General features: G+C 41.6%; 1 protein-coding gene across 1 annotated transcript in view; it reads right to left on the bottom strand.

The window, feature by feature from the left end:
• Window positions 1-6,242: 6,242 nt before the first annotated feature.
• KIAA1958 (KIAA1958 ortholog) overlaps window positions 6,243-27,119 on the bottom strand; it is a 183,989-nt gene continuing 163,112 nt past the window's right edge. Inside the window, exons 3-4 of the mRNA XM_056117163.1 lie at window positions 16,737-16,909; window positions 6,243-7,064 (exon numbers count right to left, since the gene is read on the bottom strand). Of these exons, the coding sequence (XP_055973138.1) occupies window positions 6,258-7,064; window positions 16,737-16,909 (980 nt within the window). The 3' untranslated portion in view covers window positions 6,243-6,257. The remainder of the gene's footprint in view (window positions 7,065-16,736; window positions 16,910-27,119) is intronic.

Genomic DNA, 27,119 nt, shown 5'->3' with positions numbered 1-27,119 from the left:
ATGGATCTCTCACTCAACACCATGCACAAAAATTTACTATTATTTGATACTTTAAAATTATCTCATTTTGCCCTTATCTAAAGAGCACTTTTTCTCAGAATGCGCTGTCTCTAAATGCATCGCCTTTAATAGATTATTTGCTTTCTTCCAGCTCACATGCAACCTGAGACCTTGTGTCTTGCCTGGATAAAGAGAAGGGAGAAGGGCAGTGGGAAGAGAGTGAGTTTGGGATATTGTTCCAATCTTTTTGCCGTTTTGGGGATACACCTAGCAGTGCTCAGGTTTGATTCCTGGCTCTGTGCTCAGGTGACTGAATGTGGTGCCCAGGTTTGAACTCGGGTTAACCACATGCAGAGCATGAGTTCTACCTGCTGGACCATTTTTCCAGCCCTCGTTCCAATCTTTTATTTCAAGGCTTCCAATTCATGAAGTGTTGCCAAGGAAAGCTCTGAGCCTGGAGGGATCTGTCTCCACGTCCCGCCCTCTGCTTCATAAATGAGACCAATTCCTTCTGGATTTCGGAATTGAGATTGGGACACCTCCTGAGCATGCAGGGACATACTTCTGGGTTCTAAAGGTTGCAGCTCACTGGCAGCTTCTGCTAGTCTGCTGTCATTCTGCCACAGGGAGGTTCTCCAATCTTCCCGACTCTGGGATCTGGGCTGATTTTCTAGTAGCGACTTATGACTATAACGGTCCATCTGAAAGGGACACTTTACTACCTCTGGGATTTCATTTTCTTGCAGATAAAGTGAAAAAAAGTGTGACTGGATGGTCTCAGAGTTACCTTCAACACTATTTTTGAAGACTTAGAAAGCTCTGAAAGAGTACCAAAAAATGGACTATATATATTTTGCAATTGAGAGTATTTTATCTCAAAGATTATAAAAATCCACTGATAGAGGTTAAAAATCAATGGTTCAAAACCAGATGTGTAATTGTGCTACAGGTCCGGAGGCTGTTTACATATTTGAGGTTTTCTTTTTTTTTCTCTTAATTACATTAAAAAATAATAAATGGGACCAATCTGTTGGAAAAAAAAAACAGGTACAGTTGATAAGTGATTGGAATTTTCTTAGAAAAAAACTGATACGGACATTTGCCCTTTCTGCTAGATGAGAATTATTTTATTTATTGTATAAAGGCATTGGACCTCAGTAGACGGCCAACCCATTCACAAAAGGCAAGCGAGCTCTACACAAACTACTGAAGTAGACTGAGTATGGTTGGAGAAATGAAATAGTTCTCCCCAAACAGAAGCTATGCTTAACTTTTTTTTCAAGGCTCTGTGATAATGGATCTCTGTGGGCCAAACCGAAGACAGTTTTGTCCAACTGACTGAGCACTGCAATTGTAGTCTGAAGACCTGGGTTCAAGCTGAAACTGCTCAACTTGTTAGCTTTTCAATAGGTAAATGGGAATAAATGAGTTCAATTTTGCAGAACTGTTGTAAGCATTAAATAAGAGAAGGGTTGGGGATATAGTTCAATGGCAGAGTATTTGTCTTGCATGTGAGAGGCCTGGGTTGGATTCCAGGGACTACCAAAAAAAGAAAAAAGGAAAAAGAAAAAATTAAATGAGAAAATGGGGCTGCTGCAAGAAAGCATTAACCAGAGACTATTACATAATCTGAACCTTCAAGTTTTAATCTGAATGAATCAGTAACGGTGACTACAATTAAGTGAAATTAATCAAATCAGCTCTATAGACCATAAAATAATAGGAGCCTATTCTCATCTCAGTGAAAGGGGGGGTCTATCTAATTACTAATTAAAGTCAGGAGTGCAATATGCAACCATATATAATCCAGTGTTCTTTTCTTTTGTTCTTAATATATTATTTTCTGAAATTATTAATTTACAGATTAGCTGCATTAGAAAAACAATGAAGCACTTTAATTGAGCATAACAATCTGCTTCTGATTAAGAAATAAACTCTGGGAACTTCTATGGATTTCTTGGGATTATAAAGCACTAAAGTACTCAGAATCATAATAAAAATGGGCAAATGACAGAAACCTTGTTCAAATGAGTCTGGAGAAATTCTGTGATGTCAGATTACCAGGGTACGGAATATGTGGAAACTTCCAGAGAGATGAGTTTACAATTCCATATGGCCTCTTCTTTCAGAAACAGCCTTAGGTCATTACCAGTTTCACTTTCCATTTAGGTATGGGGATGAGTTTATATAAGAAAACACAACAAAATTTTTTACCTAAATAATTCAGCCTCAGCAATGGAATGTTTCAATACAGAGTATTAAAAGTTCATCTCCAAGCAAGAGCATTTTATATAAATTTTATGCATGTTTTAATTTCAAATAATACAGGTTTGAAACCTTCACTGTACTCCTGTTCAGAGGTATTTGTCATTGTTTTAAATCTGTGTGGGTCTTAGACTCAATGGAGCTCTGGCAGTAAAAAAGGAGGTAACTGTTCTTTGAGGTCTTCCTTGTTTTCTTTTATAGATGTGTAAAGGTAACTGGCCTTTAGTTCAAAAGTATTTAGCAACCCAGAATCAATAAAAGCAACAATGATGCATATTGGATAAGGAAAATATTTAAACAGTCTGCTTCCTTTACATACTACTAATGTGGTCAGTGTTCGCCTAAACTGAGAAATACAACCAACATTCTGTTGCCCAGAGATGGCAAAATAATGTTGTAAGTTGTGAAATTTAAAAAGTTCAAGAAAAACATTATTCACAAAAAATAAAAGTCACAGTATAATGAGACACAGTAAGTTAGGCGACTCACTACCTGATCTTGAAGAAGTGGGGAATTTGCTTCCTAGTTTTGCCACTTCCTGACTGTGTGATCCTGAGAACTGCAAAAGTATAACATTGTTCACTTTGAAAACAATCCATTCCAGTGATCCCATAATTTGCCAAATGGGTATTGAAGACCCTCCCAGGAAGTGATCATCTTTTTACTACAGCAAGAGGATTTTTTACTTCATCCATAATGATTAGTTGTTCAGACTCTAAAAACTTCTGACCTGATTATCAGTCAGGACAGATTGCAAGCTTTCAATGCTGAGAGGTGGAAAATGCCACATGACCAAGGAGATCATTTCTTTCACGACTCTGGCAAGATCCTTCCATCGTAGTCCCCTTGGCAGACACACTAAACGACAGACAAGCTTTCTCATCAAGCCACGTCAGGTTTCTCTGTTTTTTCCTTGTTTTTGCTTATATCTGAGGTATCGGGGCGTGGTTGGTTTGGAGGTAGAATTCATGGGTATAAACGTAACTAGATCATCAGGTTTGGTGTCAAGTTTAACAATTTAACGGAGAGGGTTTTACATGATGGGAGAAATATGCTGTGCAATGCAAGATAGTTGAATGATGCCATTCTGTGGCCCAAAGTTAGAACCAAAATTGCCTATTACATCAGAGCCTGTGCTAAATCTCAATCCCAATGCTTTAAGTTCTCTTGCTTCATATTCTTTCTAAATCAACTTTCAGCAGGGAGGTCTGACAGATTTGGGGGAGAAGGGACCAAGCAATCAGAGCCCTCTGAAAGAAGATAGAGAAGGTGCTATGGTAACCCAAAGAAATCCAGACTCTTGGAACACCTACAGCACTTCCATTTCTAACAGTGCCCCAAGGCCACTCCTGCCTAGGTGAATTTGTGAATACTTATTCATTCTCACCTTTATGTTGAGAATGAGTAAGTATTCACAAATTCACAAAAAAATCTAAAGTGGGGAAAAAAAAGGCTATTAAAGCACCTCTCTGCCCTTCTCTGGGATTTCCCTTTCTCCTAGCTTCATCATGAATAGAAAATCATGGCGACCACGGGGAGTCATAGGTACGCTTTAGAGTGGGATTCCGGAATGCCAGCCAGAATTAGCTCCGCTGGTCCCCTTTGGGTCCTCTGAGAATGAATATGGACAAACAGAGAGATGTGTTTTGCTCTTCCATCAGGTTAACTAGGCATTACCCCATATACACTGAAAGTGTGTGTGATGCACATATATATCATAGACAAAGTACCAGTGTAATGGGTGACACAGAGCAGCATTTGATAAATGTGTCTTATTCCTCATTCCAAGTCCCCAAGGAGGCACATAATGAGAATTCAGGATGCCGAGATACAATTTCATTCCATCACAGAGCATGGAAAATTTTACCCTCCTGATTTTTTTTATTATAATCATTCATTTCGGAGCTCTGGGGATTTATAGTATATCAAATAGATGATAAGCAACCAAGTTGAGGCAGAAATGGTTATTCGGCAGATGAAAAGCCGCTATCCGAAAGATTACAAACTCTGAATCAATTATTGCTACTTTTGGAAATGTTAAAATCGAAAAAGATTCCAGGGATTCCTAGTGACAAATTTTTGAATCTATTTAAAATAAACATGGGTTTTATTTAATAGGGCTGCATGCCCTATATATAGTTCACATAGATTATATTTACGTTTAAGGGCAGAACTGGGAAACAAAAAAAATATTTGCTCTTCACAAATAAACTCTGCTTTGGGTGTTCAGCAAACTAAAGGAAAAAAAACCTAGTATTTTGTGTCTCATTTTCATCAAATATCCACTGGAAACCACAAACAACAGTATCCAGCAACAAATCAGAACATTATTAAATACTGTCTTCTGTATACAAATGGAGACATGACAAGATTAATTGATACTCAGGAAAGATCAACTGGCAAAACAGAATGATAAATGTACAGCAAATAAAAAGGAAAGAACATTAAACCTTAAGGCAGCATTGGTTGACTCTTCTCTGTTAGATGAGAAATTACATATTTCAATGACCAGTGAATACTTTTCACAATCAAAATAAATACCAAGATAAGATATCGAAGAAGAAATAGGTATTACTTTAGGACCTCTGCAAAATAAATACTGGAATTTTAATTGGGATTAGAAAGAATACACAAGGAAAATAATACCAGTGAAGTCATACCAGTCTTGACTCAAAGTTCCCAAGAATTATTATTATTAATCATCAATCTTTGGGCTCCAGAAATTAGGAAATCCTGTGGCTGTCTCACTAACAGGTGCGCAGGTTGACTTTATTTTTCCCTGAATGACGAGACTTTCAAACTGCAGGAGACTTTACAAGTAGGCCCTCAATGCTGGCTTGGCTTACCTGATAGGCTGGTCCCAACAGTGTACCCCAAGCATTGGTGCCAACCTAAAAGAATGACATTTATTGTGGCTGAAGAAGTCCCACTTGGACAGAACGACTTCAACGCTGGTTAATGAACAGACTTTGGGATTTGTTTTCTTTGCAGCTTGTTTTCTTGGATTTTTCTGGGGGAGGGTGGGATAGGGCGAAAGAGGGGCGGGGGGTGCGGGGAGTCCGAAAACTACCTTCCGTGGTTTCACTGTCAGTGCTCGATCCCGACAGAGCATGTGTGGGAAATAACGAACAGATGAAAACAGACTCTGAAAAAAAAAAAACCCAAAAAACAAACCACCGTGAAGATGAAAACGCGTTTGTGTGGTTGAGAAGTAAAACGTAGGCACTTCTACTTGAGGGGGGCTTTCACATTTTGATCCCAGACGGCTTTCCCACGCCACTCCTTCACGCGTGACCGGGAGTCCCCGCATGGGGCAATCCAGCTGGTTCGCCGGAAACCTTATTTCTGCCAACACCTTTTGGTGCATTTGACTTTCTTCTGGGCCCCATAAAATGGTGTCGGTGGATGCTGGAGGCAGAGGTGAAGTTCCTCCCGACGCCGCCGGAAGGGCGCGGCCGGGAGCGGCTGTCCCGCCATCTGGTCCATCAGAATGCTGGCTCCACTGACCAGGCTCCCCACTGGCCCGCTGCAAATGAAGGAGAAAGAGAGTCCAGGGCCAAGTTTTCTCTGGGAAAGGGTTGACAGGCCTGTCTCTCCCGAGTTCCTTCTTGTGAGTGTCATTCCACAAAGTGTACACAGTCTTGATCACATTCTAAAGCTACCAGGCTACTGGGATTTTTTTTTTAACCATTACTTTTTTTTTTTTTGAGGAAGTCTGTGCTAAAAAGGCACTAGATAAAACGAACTGCCTCCCGCTTGTGTACTGAGAGCAATTATCCACAGCGTTAGATTCAACACTTCCACAACGGTGATGTTGCATTTGAGCAACGCATCCCCATGATGGAGACTCATCTGCTCCTTCGCTTACAGAAGACACACCCCCGCGTCCAAAGGAATAGCGGGTCCGTCCTGTGCACCAAGACCGGCCTGAGCCCGAATTCACAGTTGTCGTCGGCAGCTGCCTGGATGCTGGGGCCCGGGCCGGGGAGGGCTCACTGGCAGCAGCTGTGGGAGCCCAGCCTCCGGGACACCTGAGTAAATGACACGAAGGTGAAGTTCTCGCAGTTTTCCAGCTTGACCTTCTTGGCGAGGTTGGGGACGATGCCCCGGAGAGACCGCAGGCCCATCCTCTGCTCCTCGTACCACACGCTGCCCATGTCCGTGGCCTCCTTCCTGGCCGTCAGGTAGAAAGGCGACTTGGCCTCCATCTGGGTCGGGGGCCGGTGGATGTACATGTACTTGTAGAGGAGGCAGTAAGGGCACTGCTTGTGGCCCCGAGAGTGTTCGTGGTAGATCTTCCCGTGGCAGACGCGCGTGGAGCCGCTGCGACTCTCCCGCTTGACACTGTCCGTCCGGGCGAAGTAGGGCTGGTTCTGCGGGTCGTTGAGCAGCTCGATGTCACCGTACATGAGGTCGGCATGCTCCTGCAGGGTCCGCATGTTCAGGTACTGGCTGTTGTACTTGACCACGGTGGACAGCAGGGTGATGGGGCTGTCGTCGCCCAGGCACCCCGCCTGCCACATCTCCTCCTCGTCCGACAGGGAGAAGTAGACGATGTTGCGAGAACGGGCGCCCGACATGCCCGCCTTGCTCAGCACCCACAGCTTCTCCTTGAGTTTCTTGGTGGAGGAGCTGAAGGTGCTGCTGGTGATGGAGAAGCCCACCCCTGCGTTCTTCAGGATGCGGTCCAGGCCTCGGCGAATGGCGTGCAGGGAGGTGGCCAGGAAGTCGGAGCCGTCGCTCTTCTTCACGGTGACGTAGAAGTTCTCGAGCAGCTCGTTCAACTTCACTGCGGGGATCTCGAATGAGACAAACACTGAGGTTACACACTTGAGGACACCCAACTAGCAAGAACCCCTGGACTTACTAATGATTCCAAAGGATTACTATAAGTTAATGGAAAGGGTCTGTAAGTAGTAATAAACACATGCACACATCTACGTGTGTGTAAATATACATCTACATTTATAAAAGGGGCATATTTATTTATGGACATAATAATAAATTATTATTAGCTTGCTTACTCTATTATTCTCTATAAGGCCTTTTCTAGCAAGGCGTTTCTTCCTTCTTCAATAAAATTCAGCCGTCCTCCCTTGCAAATCTCCTGAATTATCTCAGCATTCATTTCTTTGATATATGCACATACTGTTTGGAACTGCTGGCACTAAACATGGTGCCTTAGGGAAATACAAGTATGACAGGTCTATTTTGCATAGAAAGCTAATGCTTCTTGATTTTTTTAACTTGAATGCACCTGAAAAATCTGTGGCTTAAAATCAGTATTTGTTTAAAATACATAACAACTATGCATACAATATAACGGCTCTACACAATCTTTTACTTGGGTATGATAAGAGGAAAGGGAAGCTGGGCTGGTGAGAAAAACTTTCTTTTTAAGAACCAGCTATAGGGAGAAAACTCTACCTTACTCATGGTCATTTCAGGCTGAATATATAGTCTAGAATAGAAAATGTCAAAAATCATTAAAATCAGAAACAGTACGAGTAACATCTATTCTAACAGCCCTTAGGTCAAAAAGAGAACAAAAGCCAAACTATAGATTTAAAGGGAACCAAAGTCATGGATTCTATATGACAATGCAGATGCCGGAGCAGGGGGTGGGGTTCTATGGTCGGGTGCAGGCTCTGGGGCCTGATTTCAGTTTCCACCCCCCCAATTCTCGGATGGAATGCTGCCAAACAAATGCTAATGTCAGTATTGAACAACAAGTTAGAAAATAACTGGGAACTAGAGAGATAGTACAGTGGGTAGGGCACTAGCCTTGCACACAGCTGACCAAGGTTCAATTTCTGGCATCTCATCATGGTCCCCGAGGCACTGCCAGGAATATTTTCTGAGTAATCTCTGAGTATTGTCAGGTGTGGCCATAAAAACACATGAACAAAAACCAAAAAAATAAACTGCTAAGCAAAAACAAACTGATTATGCACCTTGAAAAATCTAGAAAAAATAAACTGCAGAGTAAATCACAAAATTAAAATAAATTAATAAACCAGAAAATAAATCTGAATAGATTACAGTGACAGATTAGAAAGACATTAAAAATGAAATCACAATTTTATTCAATGTTTTTGGCCATACCTGGCAGGTCTTCTGGGCTTACTCCTGGCTCTGTGCTTAAGTATCACTCCTAGTGGTGCTCAAGGGGTTTTATGTGGGTGCTGAAGATCAAACAGAGGTTGACTGCAAGGCAAGTGCCCTGACCACTGTACTAACTTCTCTGGCCCCCGTGTAATCTTTATTAAAAAAAAAATCTACTAATTTGGGAAACTTCCTATAGGCATAACAGCAAAAGAGAGGGGGGAAAAAAGGAAAGGAAAAAATACAATTAAACAATATAAGATATGAGAAAATCTATTCACCATAGATTTTTTTCAAGATATTGTCAAAATAGCCACCCAATACTCCCCAAGGTCTACTTCTCATAGTATCACATATTGTCAAGTGAAAAGTTGTCCTTTTCAGTAGAAAACAAGCCCAAAGTAAGGATTCTTATTGTTCCACTCCTGATCCAAACACGTGGACCTGTGAGTAGACCACTGTAATAATTATGACCTCTATCACTGTATCACTGTCCTCCCGTTGCTCATCGATTTGCTCGAGCGGGCCCAGTAACACTGTGAGACTTGTTACTCTGTTTGGCATATCAAATACGTCATGGGGAGCTTGCCAGGCTCTGCCGTGCAGGCGAGATACTCTTGGTAGCTTGCCGGGCTCTCCGAGAGGGGCGGAGGAATCGAACTCGGGTCGGCCATGTTGGCTGCGTGCAAGGCAGACGCCCTACCGCTGTGCTATCGCTCCAGCCCATGACTTCTATAAGTAACCGTAAAGATGATGGGAGAGAAACAGCTCTAAAATCAGAGGTGCTGAGCAGAATATTTTACTTTCATCTTGATTCTTCAAAAGAAAGCAGCCAACTTCTGATAGTACTTGATATAAATTCTAAACCTTGTAAACAAATCTTCACAATCTGTTTCTTACCCTGTGGTGGACTGTGTATAAAGAGAACACAATAATAATTTCTCCTCTCCTTTTCCCTGCAGCCTACTATTGTGCCTTTCTGTGGTCCCATTAAATCTTGGAATCTGGGCAAGCAGGTCTCTGAACAAGAGGAGCTCTACAGAGTGACTGTAGGAACTATAAATCTGGGACTCAAGGGGGGGGTTGAGATTTTTCTGCTTATATATTATAACTTCTTACAGGTTCTTATTTCATAATTTTAATACATGATGCTGCTTTGTAAGGGACATGAGTTAGAACATGGAAACAGAGATTTGTGAGGACATGTGGGGCAGAGACAAGCTGTCTTCCCTCTGATATCCACATCTGCAACCACGTGAATTCTCCAAATGAGACTGGGAGAAAACGATCCACAACTCGTTGAATCCAGAGTGAAATACAATGACGTTTCATTTTTCCGGGGGATAGTCTGGGGCCATACCTGGTGATGCTCAGAGGTTGCTCCTTGCTCTGTATTCAAGAATGACACTTGGTGATGCTTGGGGACCATATGGAATGCCAGGAACAGAACCCAGGTTGGCCACGTGAAAGGCAAATACCCTAGCTGCTGACTATCACTCTGGTCCCCATATAATAATGTTTCCTTAATCCACCAAGTTCTGGGGTCATTTGTTATGCAGCAATAGTTCATTGAGAGGCATCTTGTCTCTCAAATCTGGTTTTCTGTTCTCTTTGTATTCTATTTTCCAATCTCACTGAAATGTTTGTCATTCACTGTATCTCCAAGGCCCTTTACCTACTTCTAGATTTTCACACATGCTACTTTCTCTGCCTAGAATGTTTTTCCTTTTTGTTTTTGTGGGCTATATTTGACTGTGCTCGGGGAATACTCCTGGCTCTGTGTTCAGGGGTCAATTCTGGAGGGGATGGGGGACCATATGTCGTTCTGGAGATTGAAGCTGGTTTGGCTGTGTGCGAGTCAAGTGCCTTAACCACTCTATCTATTCAGCTCTGTAATGTTTTTTCATTTAGTCCTTGGAAAATCTATTTTCAGATCCAGTTCAAATCCTACTGTCATATATAACGGTTTCTCCAGATTTTTTAACATAAAGTGACTGCCTCATTTGGAATCTATGACATTCAATTTAAATATTTTATTATGGCCCTTTCCATACTGCAGAGTCTCTGAACAATATGTCTGTCTCTCATTGTGAAATGAAAGCTGCCCGAAGCAAGAACTGTTTCTTATATATTGCAAAGTTTTCAAATACATAGCAGAAGGCTTAAAATGTAAAATAACTACCCAATGAACTGGTAAAGGCACACTAAATAAATGAACTAGTGTGGAATAAAAAGAACCAAGCTGACTTGAGATGTAGAACATTTTTCTTGATATCCACAGAATTTCACACGTTTAAAAATAAAATCACAGCAAAAGTAATTATTGTTTACAGAAAGCAACTGTTCATTCTGGCCCATGTTAGGTGACTTCTTAGTTTTTTCAGAGTGCATTTTGGCTTGTGATTACTCCTCCAGATTATCAAGGTCTTTAATTTGTTATGAAAACATTGAAATAAATTATTTTCCTTCATCAGTTGCTCTGAATTGATTTCTCACATCAAAATTCACCATGAATTAATTATACACTTGGTTTCCTGGAGCCAAAAGGAATATAAGCTTACAAAGAGGTGTAAGAGTTTGGTCACAGGGCAGGTGACCCCAGGTGGAAAAGATCAGACGAAGAAAAAAACAGGCTGGAGAGAGAGCACAATGGGTTGGAATGTATGTGTGCTCTGCATGCAGTACATTCAATCCTGGCACTGCACGGTCCCCTGAAAACCACCAAGAGTGATTTCCATACACTGAGCTAGGAGGAGGCCCTAAGAACTGCTGGATATCGCCCTAAACCCAAAAGGCCCTGGGAAGGAACGGAGGGAAGAAGGGAAGAAGGGAAGAAGGGAAGGAAGGAAGGAAGGAAGGAAGGAAGGAAGGAAGGAAGGAACAAAGGAAGGAAGGAAGGAAGGAAGGAAGGAAGGAAAAAAGGAAGGAAGAAATTCTGAATTCTGAAATTAGATAAGAATCTTTGACACTTGAAAGAGTTATAGGTAAAATCAGGAGAAACCATTTGGCGAAAGCCTCAAATTTCCCATTGTAACTGTCTTGTCCCTAGGGGGATAAAGGAAGTAAAAAATGTTTATAAACTGTGTTTTCTTCTCAGTTTTGGTTTTTGGTCGACCCTTGGTAATGCTTAGAAGCTATTCCCAATTCAGCGTTTGGGGCATCTGGTCTTCTACCTGCAAATATGTGCTCCAGCCCTTTAAGCCATTTCTCTGGACCTAACTATAAGGCTTTAAGAAAACAAAATGCATCTTGAAGAAACCATTGCAAGGTCAGAGGTGAGAGGTCACAAGGTCAGCACAGATGCCTCGTATGTGCTAAGTCCCAGGTTGGATCCCTGGCACTGTATGCCCCACTGTCCTCAGTGCTGCCAGGTACAGCCCCAGTAGCCGTCACAGCACTGTACCCGCAAGCCCGCAGAGTATCCTGGGGAGTGGCTCCCGGGCCTCTGAGCACTATCTGGGAGCACGCCCTCCTCCAGCAAACACACACACAAGACATCGCTGGCACAAAACTAACTTCATTTTTGTAGTTATTAACATTTTACTTTATTCAAGAAGATTTGAACTGGGCATGAAGATACTATTTTCTAGTGAGGGATCGCAGCCTGTGGACCAGTTTGAAGGAGGACACAGCTGCAGGAATTCTTTCTTATTAAAAAAACCCTGCTAATTCCTTGAGTCAACAGCCTATTAAAAACATCTCAATTGCGTGTTCCCTGTAAACATATTACGCAGACACATATTACAGAGACAGAAATACAATTTTCCTCTTACATATTATTCTACTAGGTAACATAGGAAAACTAAGAAATCTTAGAACCTATAAATGATGAATTAATACTTACACTGTACTGGACAAGTGAGGTTTTTGCTCTACCTGGGACAATGTGTACACCATGGAAGGTTTAGAGAGACTGGGCTCATTTCATGGTTCCCTGCATGGAAAGGCCAAAGTTCTCGGGTACAGACAATAGTCTCTTTAAGACTGTGTCCCCCTCACCTGATAGGTATCTTCTAAAGTCTGGAAGACAAGACCCTCTGGCCTAGATAAGGTGAAGGTTAGTAGAAACAAAAATGGTGATGAACTCAGTGAATCAAAAATTTATTAATAAAGGTAATTGTTTTTTTTTAAATTATGGCAAATATACATAACATGCCACTTGCATATATATAATTATATGTGTAATATATATAATATGCTACTTTCATATATATAATTATATGTGTATAATTCAGTGGCATGATGAATATCCATAGTGTTATGTGGCCATCAATGCCGTTAATTTCAAACAAAACCTATTATTAAGCAATCGCCCAATGGTTTCTCCTCTCCCTCACTTCTGGTCACCTCCTTACAATTAATCTCTATGAACTTGCCCATTCTAGTACCTTCTGTAAGTTTTGTCTTTTCTTGTCTTGTCTGACATTTCATATAATATTTTCAAGTTTCATTTAAACCTTGGATATATTCAAACATGGAAATTTGGGTGGTTACAACATTTTATCTATTTGAATAATGTTACAGTGAGCATTTGTGTATAGTGTGTGTATACTTACACTATTATCGAGTATATGCCCACAGATGGATTTGTTGACTGAAAGAATAACTCTGTTCAACTTTTCTTGGTGTTAGGGTCATACCCAGCTGTGCTTAAGGCTTACTCCTTGCTTTGTGCACAAGGCATCACTCCTGACAGTGCTCGGGGATCATAGGTGCTGACAAGGATTGAACCCATGTTAGCTTCATGCAAGAAAAGAACCCTACCCTCTATGTTATCTTTCTGGCCCTGTTCCGAGGAACCATTAGACTGTTTTCAGAGCCTCTGCATAATTTCATATTTCACCAGAAATGTATGAGTGTAACAATTTCAACCCTGAAGTCCTCAAGGTTGAACCCAGGGTCTTGCACATGTAAGACCACTCAAACCTCATACCTGACTCCCATCTGCTCATTTTGAAATTCGGTTATTTGATCTTTCATTGCTGTCAAACATCTTCAAATATTTAAAAGCAAAAGTTCTCTATCACACACGTCATTTGCAAATACTCTCTCCCATTCAATGGGTTTGTTTCATCTCCTTGATAGCATCTTTTGAAGCACAAATTTTCTAATTTAATGGATTTCCATTGACATACTTTTTCTTGGTTGCTTGTCTTTTTGGAATCATAGCTAAGAAACTCTTGCCCAATTCAAGCACACAAATCTCTCTCCTTTTATTTGCTTCTAAGAATATTATTGTTTCAGCTCTTACACATTTAAGTCTTTGGTTCATTTTAAGTTCATTTTTATATATGACCTAGGGTACAGTGGCTTTTGCATTGGGCATGAAGTTTTCATGGCATCTGTTCAAATAACAATTCTCCCTCCACTGAGTTATTTTAGTCCCGGTGTTGAAAAACAGTAGATCACAAATGTGAGGGTTTATATTTAAAGTGACCCTCTTTTCCTAAGCATTGCTTGGGTTGCTTCCCACAATTCTGAAAAAAATTGTGATTGATTTTCACTCAGTTAAATGTAAAACTTTCTTTGTGATTTCCTCTTTTTCTGGTGGGGGGAGAAACCTAGATTTATTTAGGACTTAGTCCTGGCTCTGAACTCAGAGGACCTTACGGGGTGCTGGGGACTGACTCCATGGGGCTGCATACGAGGCAGGGATCCTACCCACTGTATGATTTATTGTTCTGGTCCCTTGTGAGTTTTACTTCCTGCATGGATTATTTACTTGTGTGTTAATTTTTTAAGCGAGGAAAAATGTTGGTCTTCAAGAGTATAAATGTTTATATGTCTTAGATCAGGTTCAAGGGACCACCTGGGGTGCTAGGAACTGAACCTGGGTTTGCGACATGCAAGGCAAGTGACCTACCCACTGTACTGTCTCTCCAGTTGCCTTTTAACTTTTTTCTGTCCCTCTTGTATGGCATGTTTTCAATTCTTATTTCCGCTACAAGATTATCAACTCTCTTGGTTTTGTATACTTAGAGGTTGGTTTACAACAAGCACCTCTCATTTATCATACTCTTACCTTTAAATTCGGTACCCACATAGCCTTAGGCGTCCTGAACTCTGGGCTCAGTTTTCATTTGGATTGCTGGGTTCTGTTTGATTTCTTCTACCTTCCCTGCACTTCAGAAACTGCCCAGTGTCTGGGTGCCAGGACACTGTTCTCACTTTGTCTTAGAGATCAAGTTCAGGGCTGCCTGCTCTGTCCTGAAAAAGTTTCATTCCTCTCTGGTGCCCAGTTTTCAGGCGTCTACTTCTGAGCCTGAAATGGAAATTCTTATTTATTTTCAAGTCTGTTGCATCACTTGGATTGGCAAACCTCTGCACTCTTTAACATCCTCTACATGCTTTGTCTATAATCAATGACGACAGTCTATAGTGTCTCAATCTGCTCTTTCTTGTCATCCTCACTCATGTTGATTTTGTTACCTGAGTAGCTTGTGGTTCATTACCATAACTTATTTTAATCTTTTTTTTTTTCAATTGGGCTATTCTTGTATTTTGGGGGCTATCTTCCTCTTCCTGGCTTGGTGCTCAAAAGTTACTCCTGGCAGTGCTCAGGGGACCATATGAGACTGTGGATCAAATGAGGGTCTCCTGAAAGCCAAGCATGCAATCAGCCCATTGAGCTTTCTCTCTGGCCTGGAAGATTTATTGTTTCTAAGTGAACAAGTATTTTATTGCTCTTAATCTGCAACAGCCTGAGCATCGCACTTTGGATCCCACATTTCTGTTAAAAGATTATTAGCCTATAACTCTGTAAGAAAGGAGAAACTAAGATCCCTTTAGGCTTCCCATATGCCCTCATTTCCGCCCCCCCCCCCCCCACTTAAACAGAGCCTTTACTTCCCTTAAGAGACTCTTAGTACCCCCCTCACAGAGTGATGCCCTTGTATATGCTCCCTGCTCCAGTGTCATTTGTGCTCTTCTTGTTTGGTCCTGTACATATTTCCTTTTCTTTCTGAAAGTCAACAGAAAAGGTCCCCCAGTATCCAGTGTGTCCTAGCAGATGAAGCAAACTCAAACTTGTTGTTTCACTTCCTGCTCATGTCATCGCCTGAGGTATCTCCTGCTCCTGACTTCAATAATAGCTTCTACTTGCAAGACATCAATACTTGGGGCTTTAGCATTTCCCTTGTGATTACTGGGGGATTAGAGTAACACATTACTCAGGACGGTTTGGGCCACACTCCTTAGTGCTCAGGGACTATTTTTGGCTCTGTGCTCAGGAGTATCCCTGGCCTTGTTCAGGGGTCTGTATATGGTGTGGGGATTTGAACCAGAGTGGAGGCTGAAGTACCTCCTATTTCTTGGCCCCATCCATGTTTCCCCGCACCCCTCCTCAATGGTGCTTAGGGCTTCCTCCTGACTGTCTAAGAATCGTTCCTGGTGGGGCATGGAGGACCATATGGGATGTTAGGGATGTTCTCCTCATGCAAGGCAAGTGTCTTACTGCTGTACTATCTCTCCAGCCCTGCCATCCTCTACATTTTAAATCTCAGTCCCAAATGCTTACAGGAAACATCCATCTGTGTGACTTAGATTCAATAAATCCAAGTCAAAATACATTTTTGCACTGTCTTTACAAGTGTAAGCACTGTTCCATCCACCCAGAAATTGCAGTTCTCAAGATAGAAGAGATTTTTAAGAGCACTTTTAAAAAGGAGGGTGTTGAGTGCCAAGGACTACTGGCTAACATTTCGCTGATCACTTCCAGTTTAACTTCTCTAAAATATTACTCAGCATTATGCTGCTTCCTGTCTTGGACCCGGCTGTTACGCTCTTGCAGCCTGGGTCTGAGGAGTTTCCCTTCTTCAAGGGTCCCTTTCCTTGCTTCCACTGCAATAACCTGGCAAATCATGCCTCTCCTTATAGACCAAAGCAAGACCACACCTCAATGGTGGTGTGCTTTCCTCCAAAGATTCTAGCTCGACACTGCAGGGTTCTCAAGCCCCAACTGAGAACGAACTCTTCCCATATAGAAAACCTTTGGCGCAGATGACACCTTCCCTCAACTCCCTCCACAGCAGGCTCTTCATCCAAACTGAACAAATTCTGCCCCCCCTCAAAACATGGCTCCAAGAGCAAGTCCTTCCCTAGTCTCACCAGTCAAACCCTCCCTCTCATCTGAATTTGAGAACGTCTCACAACTAGAGATTCAGAGAACACATTAAGTTGGACTTTGGTACAAATGGCAGAGCACAATCTTTCCAGCTGACGCCACCAGTTAACCAATCAGATTTTTCCAGCTGATGACCTTTCGCAGTTTCCCCAGGCCAACAGGAATGGGTTGTTTTATGTAGTGCGGCACCCAGCACGTGGCAGCTCGGAGAAGCCGGCTAAGGAAGGAAGCACGAGTTACTGACCTTGGTGATGTCTGTGTGGTCTTTGAGCCCGTTGGTCATACACCAATACCGCCACACATTCAGGGCGTACCGCGTGGCTTTGGTTGTATTTGGGCTGACTGCACTGGTGCAGAGGTCATTTAAGTCATCATTCATGTTAAACACAGGGAATTTGTTGAGTTTGGTAGAATAGGCTGGAAACAAAAGCAAGAAACAGCATTAAACAATTTCCTGGTCCTTTCCTTCTAGAGAACTGCATCTTAGGAGAATGTGAAATAAATAACAGAAAAAGCTTAGGAGATCATGTTTTTAGAATCAAATTTTTTTTTCTTTTTGGGTCACACCTGGCGATACACAGGAATTACTCCTGGATGTGCTCAGGGGACCACATGGAATGCTGGGAATCGAACCCGTGTCAGCTCCATGCAAAGCAAAATGCCCTACACACTGTGCTATCGCTCCAGCCCCTAGAATCAAATTTTTAATCAAGCTTGCATGTACTGTAACACTGTCCTCTGTTGTTCATCGATTTGCTCGAGCAGGCACCAGTAACGTCTCCATTGTGAGACTTGCTGTTACTGTTTTTGGCATATCGAATACGCCACAGGGAGCTTGCCAGGCTCTGCCGTGCAGGAGAATATAATGAATAAAAAAAAAAAAAGAATAAGTATTGCATGCACTATGATAATCAAAGTAGTAACTCCTATTTCTAGCACAGAATTAATGGATTGGCCTTGCATTGGCCCCGTGATTTTGCTAGATGTAATAAGGAATGCAGACATTCCAACAGCAGAAGGGCGTGTGTGTACGGGGGCGGTGAGTGGGGAGAGAAATCAATACAGAAAGACAAAGATGCTTTATCGAAAAATTTCTTTGTATAAAGTATTTCTAAAAAAAAAACAAAACCCCCAAATCAAAGAGTAAACATTTCTATTAACAACCACAACATCGATTAATATGCAAATTAATATGCAAATATGCAAAGAAGGGAAGATGAATTACACATTTTTCGCTTTACCCTAAGCCATTGAAGAGATGTTCTCTCTTTGGAATCTATTGTCTCAACTTCTCTTAGGTGCTATCCTGGGTAATCTTATATTGAATGGTATTTATACATTTTCTTCCAATTCTTTTCACAAACTCATAAAGAGACAAATTTAAAATCTGACTCTACAACTCACATGCTAATTTAGAATCAGAATGAAAGGTTAAGGGATTGAGATATTAGGGAAATAAATGAAAACCTCCAGAGACCTTTCCAACTTCTCAGTTGAGAACAAACTTAATTGCAAGTAACACTTCAAGTGGACATACTGAGGTAGACCAGGGTCCATAACCATAGGTGGAGCCTTGCTTATTCTCCTGGGATCTACTCAATTCAGTCTTAAGCTTGAAATTATTGTCTTTGGAAAGGAAAATATAGCAAAGAGTATCCCCTGGAAGTAAAATCAATGCCAAGTTGTGCATAAGCCAATGGTTCTGACCTCTGGAATGCACTGGAAGCCTAGGGACATGAGACACAGTGGAGATGAAGAGCTGATGCAAGAATTCAGTTGATCTTCACATTGATTTCGCTTCCTCCATCTTGTTCTTTGGCTTTTGGTCTAAACCTGGTGGTTCTTAGAGCTTACTCCTGGCTCTGCACTCAGGGATCACTCCCGGCAGTGCTTCAGGGGCTAGGGCTCAAATCCAGGTCATCAGCATATTCCCTACCCTCTGTGCTCTCTCTCCAGCCACTTCACTGACCTTTTAATGCTCCGACTTAAAAATTACAAATCGCTACCCTGATATGCCCAGCATTATTATGGGTCCAACATACCCACCTTAGCTCTTGGCCTGAAGAATCTCCTACCACAGACACACTGTACCACATCATGCGACACCAGCCTGACAAATGGTCATGGGCTTTGTGCCAGTCAAAAACAGTGTCTTTCAATGACAATTCTAGACTCCTTTTCCCATAATCCTTTTCTCCACAAACCTGACCGCCTTGTACAATCCTTTAACATTCTTCAGAGTGGAGACCTAACTGGAGATCTCATCCAATGGTTTAAACGCTCTTTAAAAGGCTATTTCCACCCTCTAAGCTGGTTGCTAAACACCATGTTTCTGTAGCTCGTTAATTTTTTTGCCACACCCAATGGTGCTACGGCGCTACTCTTAGCATGATGCTCAGGATGCAGTGCAGGGGATGGAACCAGGGGCTCCCTCATACAAAGCATGTCCTTCGGCCCTTGAGCCATCTCCTTGACCTACACCCAATCTGTTTTAAATGTGCTTATCACCAGAGAGAGAGAAACAATGTTACAGTATACAAAAATGACTTGAATAGGCAGAGTTGGGTACGTACTTTCTACTCTCATAGACCTAGACAAGTTGTATTGTTTGAAGGACTTGCTTTATATTAATTGATACTAGTATACAATTTACTATTATTACAACCAGTAAGAACTGAGAATCAACCGCTCATTAAAAGGTTTCACACAAATTGGGGCTAGAGCAATAGTACAGCAGGTAGGGCATTTGTCTTGCACACAGCCAACTCGGGTTCGATTCCCAGCATCCCATATGGTCCCTTGAACACCGCCAGGAGTAATTCCTGAGTGCAAAGCTAGGAGTAACCCCTGTGCTTTGCTGGGTGTGACCCAAAAAGCAGGGGGAAAAAAAGGTTTTACACAAATCATCTAAAATCTGTAAGCAACTCCGCTGTTCCTTCGTTCCTTCTATGTCATAGAGAAGTGGGTCTTACACATTTCACTCAGATCATGTACGACTGGCCTGTATTTACCATGACGCACTCACAGGTGCACTGTGCTTGCTCTTCTCAGGGATGCAGGGCTTGAGCTGGGTCCTGCTGACTCTGGCCTGGCGTCTACAGAAAAGAATCAGGTATACCAGGGTATAAAGTCCTAAGTGAAGAATCCAATTCAGGGACCGGAGAGCAGGCTTCACTTGCAGGAGCTCCAGGTTTGATCCCTGGGCAGTTGGGACTAGGTCCCTACCCCCACCCCAGCACTGATGTGTGGGTGAAAATAAATCTAAAAACCCAAATGAAACAAAACAAAACAAATTCAATTGAGGGGTTAGTCACCTGGGCTTATTAAAGATACCCAGGAGGGGCTGGATCAATAGCACAGTGGGCAGGGCATTTGCCTTGCACACGGCTGACCCATGTTCGATTCCTAGAACCCCATATGGTCCCCGGAGCACTGTCAGGGGTAATTCCTGAGTGCCTGAGCCGGGAGTAACTTCTGTGCTTTTCTGGGTGTGACCCAAAAAGCAAAAAACAAAAACAAAATCAAAAAAACAAAAGTCAAAACACCCAGGAACCCTGATTTACTCAGATTAACTTCAGTGAGAACTGACTTAAACACTACAGTTTCAAACCGATGGCTCAGTTTCATTATTAAATCAAACAATATGTGGCCTTAAATAATTCTATTCATTCTCAATTTTGCAAAACGCCAATGCAAAAACTGTTGACTGAAGATGGAAACCCAAATCCTAGTATACTGGGAAAAACCGGTAACGAATGCTTAGCTAATTAACAATGAGAAAGAAATGATGACACTGATTAAAGGGCACAGTCAGCTCCTGAACTGTAGCAGAACAGTTAAATTATATTTATCTGACATACTTTTTATTTTTGGCTTTTTGGGTCACATCTGGCGATGCACAGGGGTTACTCCTGGCTCTGCACTCAGGAATCACTCCTGGCGATGCTCAGGGGACCATATGGGATGCTGGGAATTGAACCCGGGTTGGCCGTGTGCAAGGCAAATGCCCTACCCGCTATGATACTGCTCAGCCCCATCTAACATACTTTTAAAAAACTTTTTCTTTTGGTAGAAGTTCTAGCAGTATGCTGTTTAAAAAAATTCAGGAAAATATATTGTTGGAGAATCAAAAGAAAGAGCTTCTTATATGAAAAGGTTTAAAGGAATAAGGAATACTACAGAAGGATTAAAAAGATTTTTTTTTTTTTACCTACGAGAGAATAGTGTCTCCATGGTCAAGGTTGGGAAGGGCTGGCCTTGGGAGTAGGTGTGGATTAAGGGGCTTTGAGAGTGGAATCTAAGAACCAACAGTCCTGATGATTCCAAAGCACCCACGTGGGCGATGCCCCTTCCGTCTCTCACACACAGAATATGGCAAGCAGAGCTGTGAAGAGTAAGGAAAACCTGCTGTGGGTGGCTACCTTTGAAGTCCAGAGAGATGGGGACCGACGTCAGGTAACTCTGGGCAGTCCCATGAGATACACTGAGGTCAAATAAAAAAGTGGTTATGATGAACAAGAAGTCCCTGGCCACAAACCATCTCTCAGAGACACATTTCCTATTTCTGCATTTGAGAGCGGTACTAGCAATCCTCTGTCTTCAGCTTATGTTCCCTGCAGGGATGTCTATTCGATGACACTATAGTGTCTACTAGTTCCAGTTGGCTGAACTGGACTTGCCGACTTCTGTGCTCAACGAACTATGCTTGCAAGAGTGAGCTCTGTTCAGATGTAGCAAATACAAATAAAAGTTGAAGAAAATTCTTAAGGTTACCAATAATGAGAAATCTAGATTTTCCATTTTAAAATGTGAACACAAATCAATCACCACTTGACAACCAGGGAACACCAAGAGTATGAAAGTCATTCAGTTATACAAGGGCCACTACTAATGCCATTTTCTTATACCTCGCTTGCCAAGAAACATTAATTCAAAAAACCAAAGCAAAAATTTAAAAGATCACAAAAAAAATCATTACTTGGATTTGGGAAGTTAAGACATCCTTAAAATGAGATTAGATTTCACTGGAAGAAAGAAAAATAAGATAAAAACAATGATCCTGGAAATTTAAGATCAGTGTAAAAAATTACTTTAAAAGCACTTATTAGCAACTCAAGTGATATTAGAGTGTTAGGGTACATGCACTATATGTGCCTGACTTAGGTATTGTCGCTGGCATCCCTATATGATCCCCCAAGCTCTACCAGGAGTGATCCCTGAGCACAGAGCCAGGAGTAAGCCCTGAGTACGGACAGGCATTTCTCCAAAACCAAACCAAAACAAACAAAAGGCCAAAAATACTGGGGCTGGAGAGATAGCACAGCGGGTAGGGTGCTTGCCTTGCATGCGGCCAACCCAGGTTCAATTCTCAGCATCCCATATGGTCCCCTGAGCACCGCCAGGAGTCATTCCTGAGTGAAGAGCCAGGAGTAAGCCCTGTGCATTGCCGGGTGTGACCCAAAAAGAAAAAAAAAAATACTCACTGAAAGAGCTGAATATTATAATGAACATGGCTAAAAAGGCTAAAAATATAGATAAAATATAGATTAGTGATCTGGAAGATCTAAGTGGCAGGTAAAGCAATATATATGTATATATATAAACACACATGTACATATATATTAACTATGAGGGCTAAGTCAAACCTCACTCTATCAAAATTAACAAGAAAAAGAAAAAGTTATAAGAAAACAGAATAAAGCAATGATCAAAGAAATATATAAAAAGATTTCCAGGGCTTTAGTTGCTAAGGTTCACAAGTTGTGACAGAAGTTCACATTTACTGACATACTGAAATAGACACAATGGAAAGAAGACACACATATAAGCGTATTAGGTAAAATTTCCAGTCTAAGAGCAAAAAGAGATTTTTATATTATCTGGATAGGAGAAAAAAAGACACCAGCATAGTAACAAAATTCACACTCATCTGAGACTTCAAATGTTACAAAATAAAATAATGACTTTGGGGCCTGGGAGACAGTTCAACTGGCTGAGCTCTGCGAGTGGGAGGCTTGAGTTCAATCTCCTCAGGTCCCTGAGCACTGAGCCTGGAATCGCTTCTGAACACCACTAGGTGTGGCCCTATGAAAAGAAAGAAAAAAAATACCGCCTCCTCAAAATTGTGGGGCAAAATGAGGGAAAATGACATACATGAGAATTCGGCTACTTAGTAAATATATCTTTCAGGTACAGGGTAAGAACAGGAAGTTTTCAATCATTAAAGAAGTAGTAACCAAGGACCCTTTTTTGGGAAAAAAAAAAATAAGGCAGGAAAACTTGTCAACAACATGAAAAATGAATCAAAGAAGGAAGATATTGGGTTAAAGATACAGGTTGAAGAGCAGAAAATTTTTCTAACAAGGAGTAATGTCACTGTCACTGTCCTCCCGTTGTTCATCGATTTGCTCAAGCGGGCCCAGTAACGTCTCCATTTTGAGACTTGTTGTTACTGTTAGATATCATGATTGCCAGGGAAGAACTCTGAAAATAGATGAAGCATGATGAAACAAAACCTTGAACCAATTTTTTTTTTAAGTAAAATATAGAGAAAGCAGAGGGATAATCTAAAATTCTAATTTAAACCAAAGGTTAGAGGACATGCTTGCATGGGTGACTTCCATGGGTCTGATCCTCAGCACCTCACACTGCAATAAAATACACCAACTTTTCGGCTTTCTTAGGTTTGGGGCCACACTGACTGTGCTGAGGAATCACTCACTTGGGGACCATATAGGGTTCTGGGTGGAATCCAGTCTCTGCATATAAGGCAAACTCCCTACTCGCTGTACTAGTTCTCCAGTCCCTGAAAATACACTATTAAAATCTTACTCTGTTTGGGATAAATACACAATAAAAAAGGAAAAAAGGAAGAAATGGCTGATGTGGATTAATTGATATTAAAACATGATTAAGGTATGTATATATATGTATATATGTATGTGTGTATATAGATATACATATATATATATATATATTTCTTTTCGGGTCACACCTGGTGATGCACAGGGGTCACTCCTGGCTCTGTACTCAGGAATTACTCCTGGAGGTGCTCAGGGGACCCAGGTTGGCCACATGCAAGGCAAATGTCCTACCCACTGTGCTATCACTCCAGCCCCTGCATGTAATTTCTTTCTCTCATTGAATGGTGCCCTCTCTTCCTTCTGGAGAAATCTCTGTTCTCATTTGAGCACATTACCTTTTCTCTCACATCTTTTAATTCTTTGCTTCATTGAAAGAGGTTTAAGTTTGTTTAAAATGAAACTGAAGGACTGGAGAGACAGGACAGGGGTTAAGGCACCTGTCTTGGACAAGGTTGACCCTGGTTCAGTTGCTGGCGCCCCATATATGGTCCCCAGAACCACCTCCAAGAGTGATCCCTGAGCATGGAGCTGGATGAGACCCAGCCATCCCCAAGAGAAAGATTAGTGAAACAGCTATGAGAATAGAGGCGAGTCCCAATACAGAAACACCTGCTGAAAGTGATAGAATGTTACGAAGGGACAGATACGAAGTTACAAAGATCCATACATGAATTATTAAAAAGTAATTAGAAGGAATGTACCATTGAGAGCAACTTCAAATAAGCAAAGCATGGATGAGCCTCTGAAATACAATGTTAGGAGAGATGACACCATGGTATATATTGAAATGATTTATTTATGTAATTCAAAAACAGACCAAATGACTGTTTAGTGTCACTTTAAGGAGGAAACAAAGGGAGGCCACATAAGGGGTCCCTGAATTCAGACAGGAATTCCTCGGGGTGAATACAATAATGTTTACTTCTTAAGAGTTAATGAAGATTAATGCTAATGATTGGATGACTTTTCTGTGTAACTCAATAAGAAAACTATCCAAGTAAAGTAAAAGTAAAGGCCCTCCCGTTGATCATCGATTTGCTTGAGCGGGCCCAGTAACGTCTCCATTGGAGACTTTGTTGTTACTGTGTCTGGCATATCGAATACTCTCGGTAGCTTGCCGGGCTCTCCGAGAGGGGCGGAGGAATAGAACTCGGGTTGGCCATGTTGGCCGCGTGCAAGGCGAACGCCCTACCGCTGTGCTATCGCTCTATATTTACAAACCTAATGAATGTAATTGAAATCTAAATAAACCAGGATAAGAAGGCTCAAAATTGTAGATATGTTTAATTTCATCAAGTAACATTTAATTCAATGTAACTGATTAAAATCCATTTTATGTTGTTGATTTTAAAGTCTATGTAGGAGAAATGAGCCAGAAAGAGAGGGACAGACATAGAAAGACTGCACTCATCTGGGGAATATAAAGTAACAGAATGGGAGTCGAATACCCAAGAATAGTTGAGATAAGTACCAGGAGGTCTGCTCCAGGGCTTGGAAGCTGGCCTCACATGCTGGGGGGAAAGGCAGCTCAGATAGAGAAGGGAACACCAAGGATGTTGGGAGGACTCGCTTGGGATGCGAGATGCATGCTGAAAGTAGACTATAGACCAAACACAATGGTCACTCAATACCTCTATTGCCAACCACAACACCCTAAAGGAAAGAGTGAGCAAAAGGGAATGCCCTGCCACAGAGGCGGGGTGGGGTGGGGTGGGGTGGGGTGGGGGATGGGGTGTGGGGGTGGGAGGGCTACTAGGATCATTGGTGGTGGAGAATGGGCACTGGTGGAGGGATGGGTACTCAATTATTGTATAACTGAAACCCAAGCACTAAAGTTTGTAAATCTACAACTGTACCTCATGGTATTTCACACACACACACACACACACAAAAAAGATGAATAGGGGCAGCAGGAACTTCGGTTTTCTTGTTAATGAATTTCATATTTCTAAAAGGATCAAATTTAATATCTTGTTATGTGAAGTATGTAATAAAAAGAAATCTGTAGCATAACTATACAAATAAAATATCTTAAACATTGTCATTTAAAAAAATAAAGTCTATCTAGGAGAGCAAATGCTTATAAAGAGGAAAGTAACTTTGAAAAATAAAAATCAGAAATCCTTATCCTGAAAAATGTGACACTGAAATAATTTAAATTGTAAATTCTGGTCAAGAAACAAACAGGGTTTCAATATAGCTCAAACGGCAAGAGTGTCACATGCTGGGGGAAAAGGCAGCTCAGATAGAGAAGGGAACATTAAGTAAAGGGTGCTCGGAGGACCTGCACGGGATGAGAGATGTGTGCTGAAAGTAGACTATTAGACCGAGCAGGATGGCCACTTAATACCTATATTGCAAACCACAATACTCAAAGAGGTGTGTGGGGGGGGGTTGATGGTGTGTGTGTGGGAAGTATGGCGTGGGGGTGGGGTGGGAGGGATGCTGGGAACATTGGTGGTGGAGAATGGGCACTGGTGGAGGGATGGGTACTCAATCATTGTATGACTGAAACTTAAGCACGAAAGTTTTTAAGTCTGTAACTGTACCTCATGGTAATTCACTAAAAAAATTAAAAAATTGAAAAAAATAAATTAAAAAAAAAGGCAGGAGTGCATGCTCTGCCAGCAGGAAGCCAGTCTGATCTCAGGCACTGTAAGTCCTGCATACAGGGCACCTCTGGATGGAAAGGAGAAAGGAGGACAGAAAGGGAGAAAGGGAGGGCAGGAGAGAGGGGGGAAGGATGGAATTTAATAAGCAGATCGGTGCAATATAAAAGAGTTCAGAACAGATTGTGTACATATGCAAATCGAGAACATAATGAAGGTTCCATTTCTAATTGCTAGGGAAAGGGTGGACTTTTCAATAAATGCTTTGAAATAATAAGCTATTGAGTAGAAAAACAAAGATAAAAACTTTGCATTCGCATTTCATACCACACACAAATGACACAATATTGCTCTGCTTAAATTCTAGTATTTCTCCCCCTGGCAGCATGGTATCCACTGCCTCAGAGCTAACTGGAAAGCCAGGTATGAGCCAGCGGTAATGGGGCAACTGCAGCCTCATGGGAAGGGGGGGGTGGAACTGGCTCATCCTTCAAGCCCAACTGAGGCCATGAGTTTCCCCTCATGAGCAGCTGTCCGGCACAACCATGGCACCAGACGCACAAAAACCAATCCCGTAATTATCCGGCTCTTGGAAGAAATCCCCCCAGATTTAATTAATAAAATGTCAGAAATTCAAAATTGTATCATATGGTTTTCATAACCAGCAACAGAAAACAAATGATTTCACAATGCCTTTTCAGCAGTTCTGATTGTTGGGGGGAAATTCCAAACAACAATGGTGCATCTTTTGTCAAAATAATGAATATATTCAAAGTAGAGAGAGAGTTAAGTAGAAATCATCTGCCTCACAAGGCATCGGGAGGCGTTGGGGGGCGTATATTGGGGTTCTTGGTGGTGAAAAATAATTACTGGTGAGGGGAGGGGTGTCTGATTATTGCATGACCGAGACTTAAACCTGAAAGCTTTGTAACTTTTCTCACAGTGATTCAATAAATAAAATTTTTTAAAAAATTTAAAAAAAAGAAAAAAGAAAAAAAATTTCTAGTATTTTTCTCCCACTGGAGAAAAATAACTTGTCACATTTTGGATATTTAATTTTTAAGTATACTAAAAAATGAATTTCTTATCCAAGGCTCAACCCTTGGCATCCCATATGGACCCTGAGCACTGCCAGGACTAATTCTTGGTTGTAAT

Source organism: Sorex fumeus, unplaced genomic scaffold (genome assembly GCF_029834395.1).
Source record: "Sorex fumeus unplaced genomic scaffold, SorFum_2.1 ptg000034l, whole genome shotgun sequence".
In the NCBI taxonomy this organism is placed as follows: Eukaryota; Metazoa; Chordata; class Mammalia; order Eulipotyphla; family Soricidae; genus Sorex; species Sorex fumeus.
This window is presented reverse-complemented; position numbering and strand designations above follow the sequence as displayed.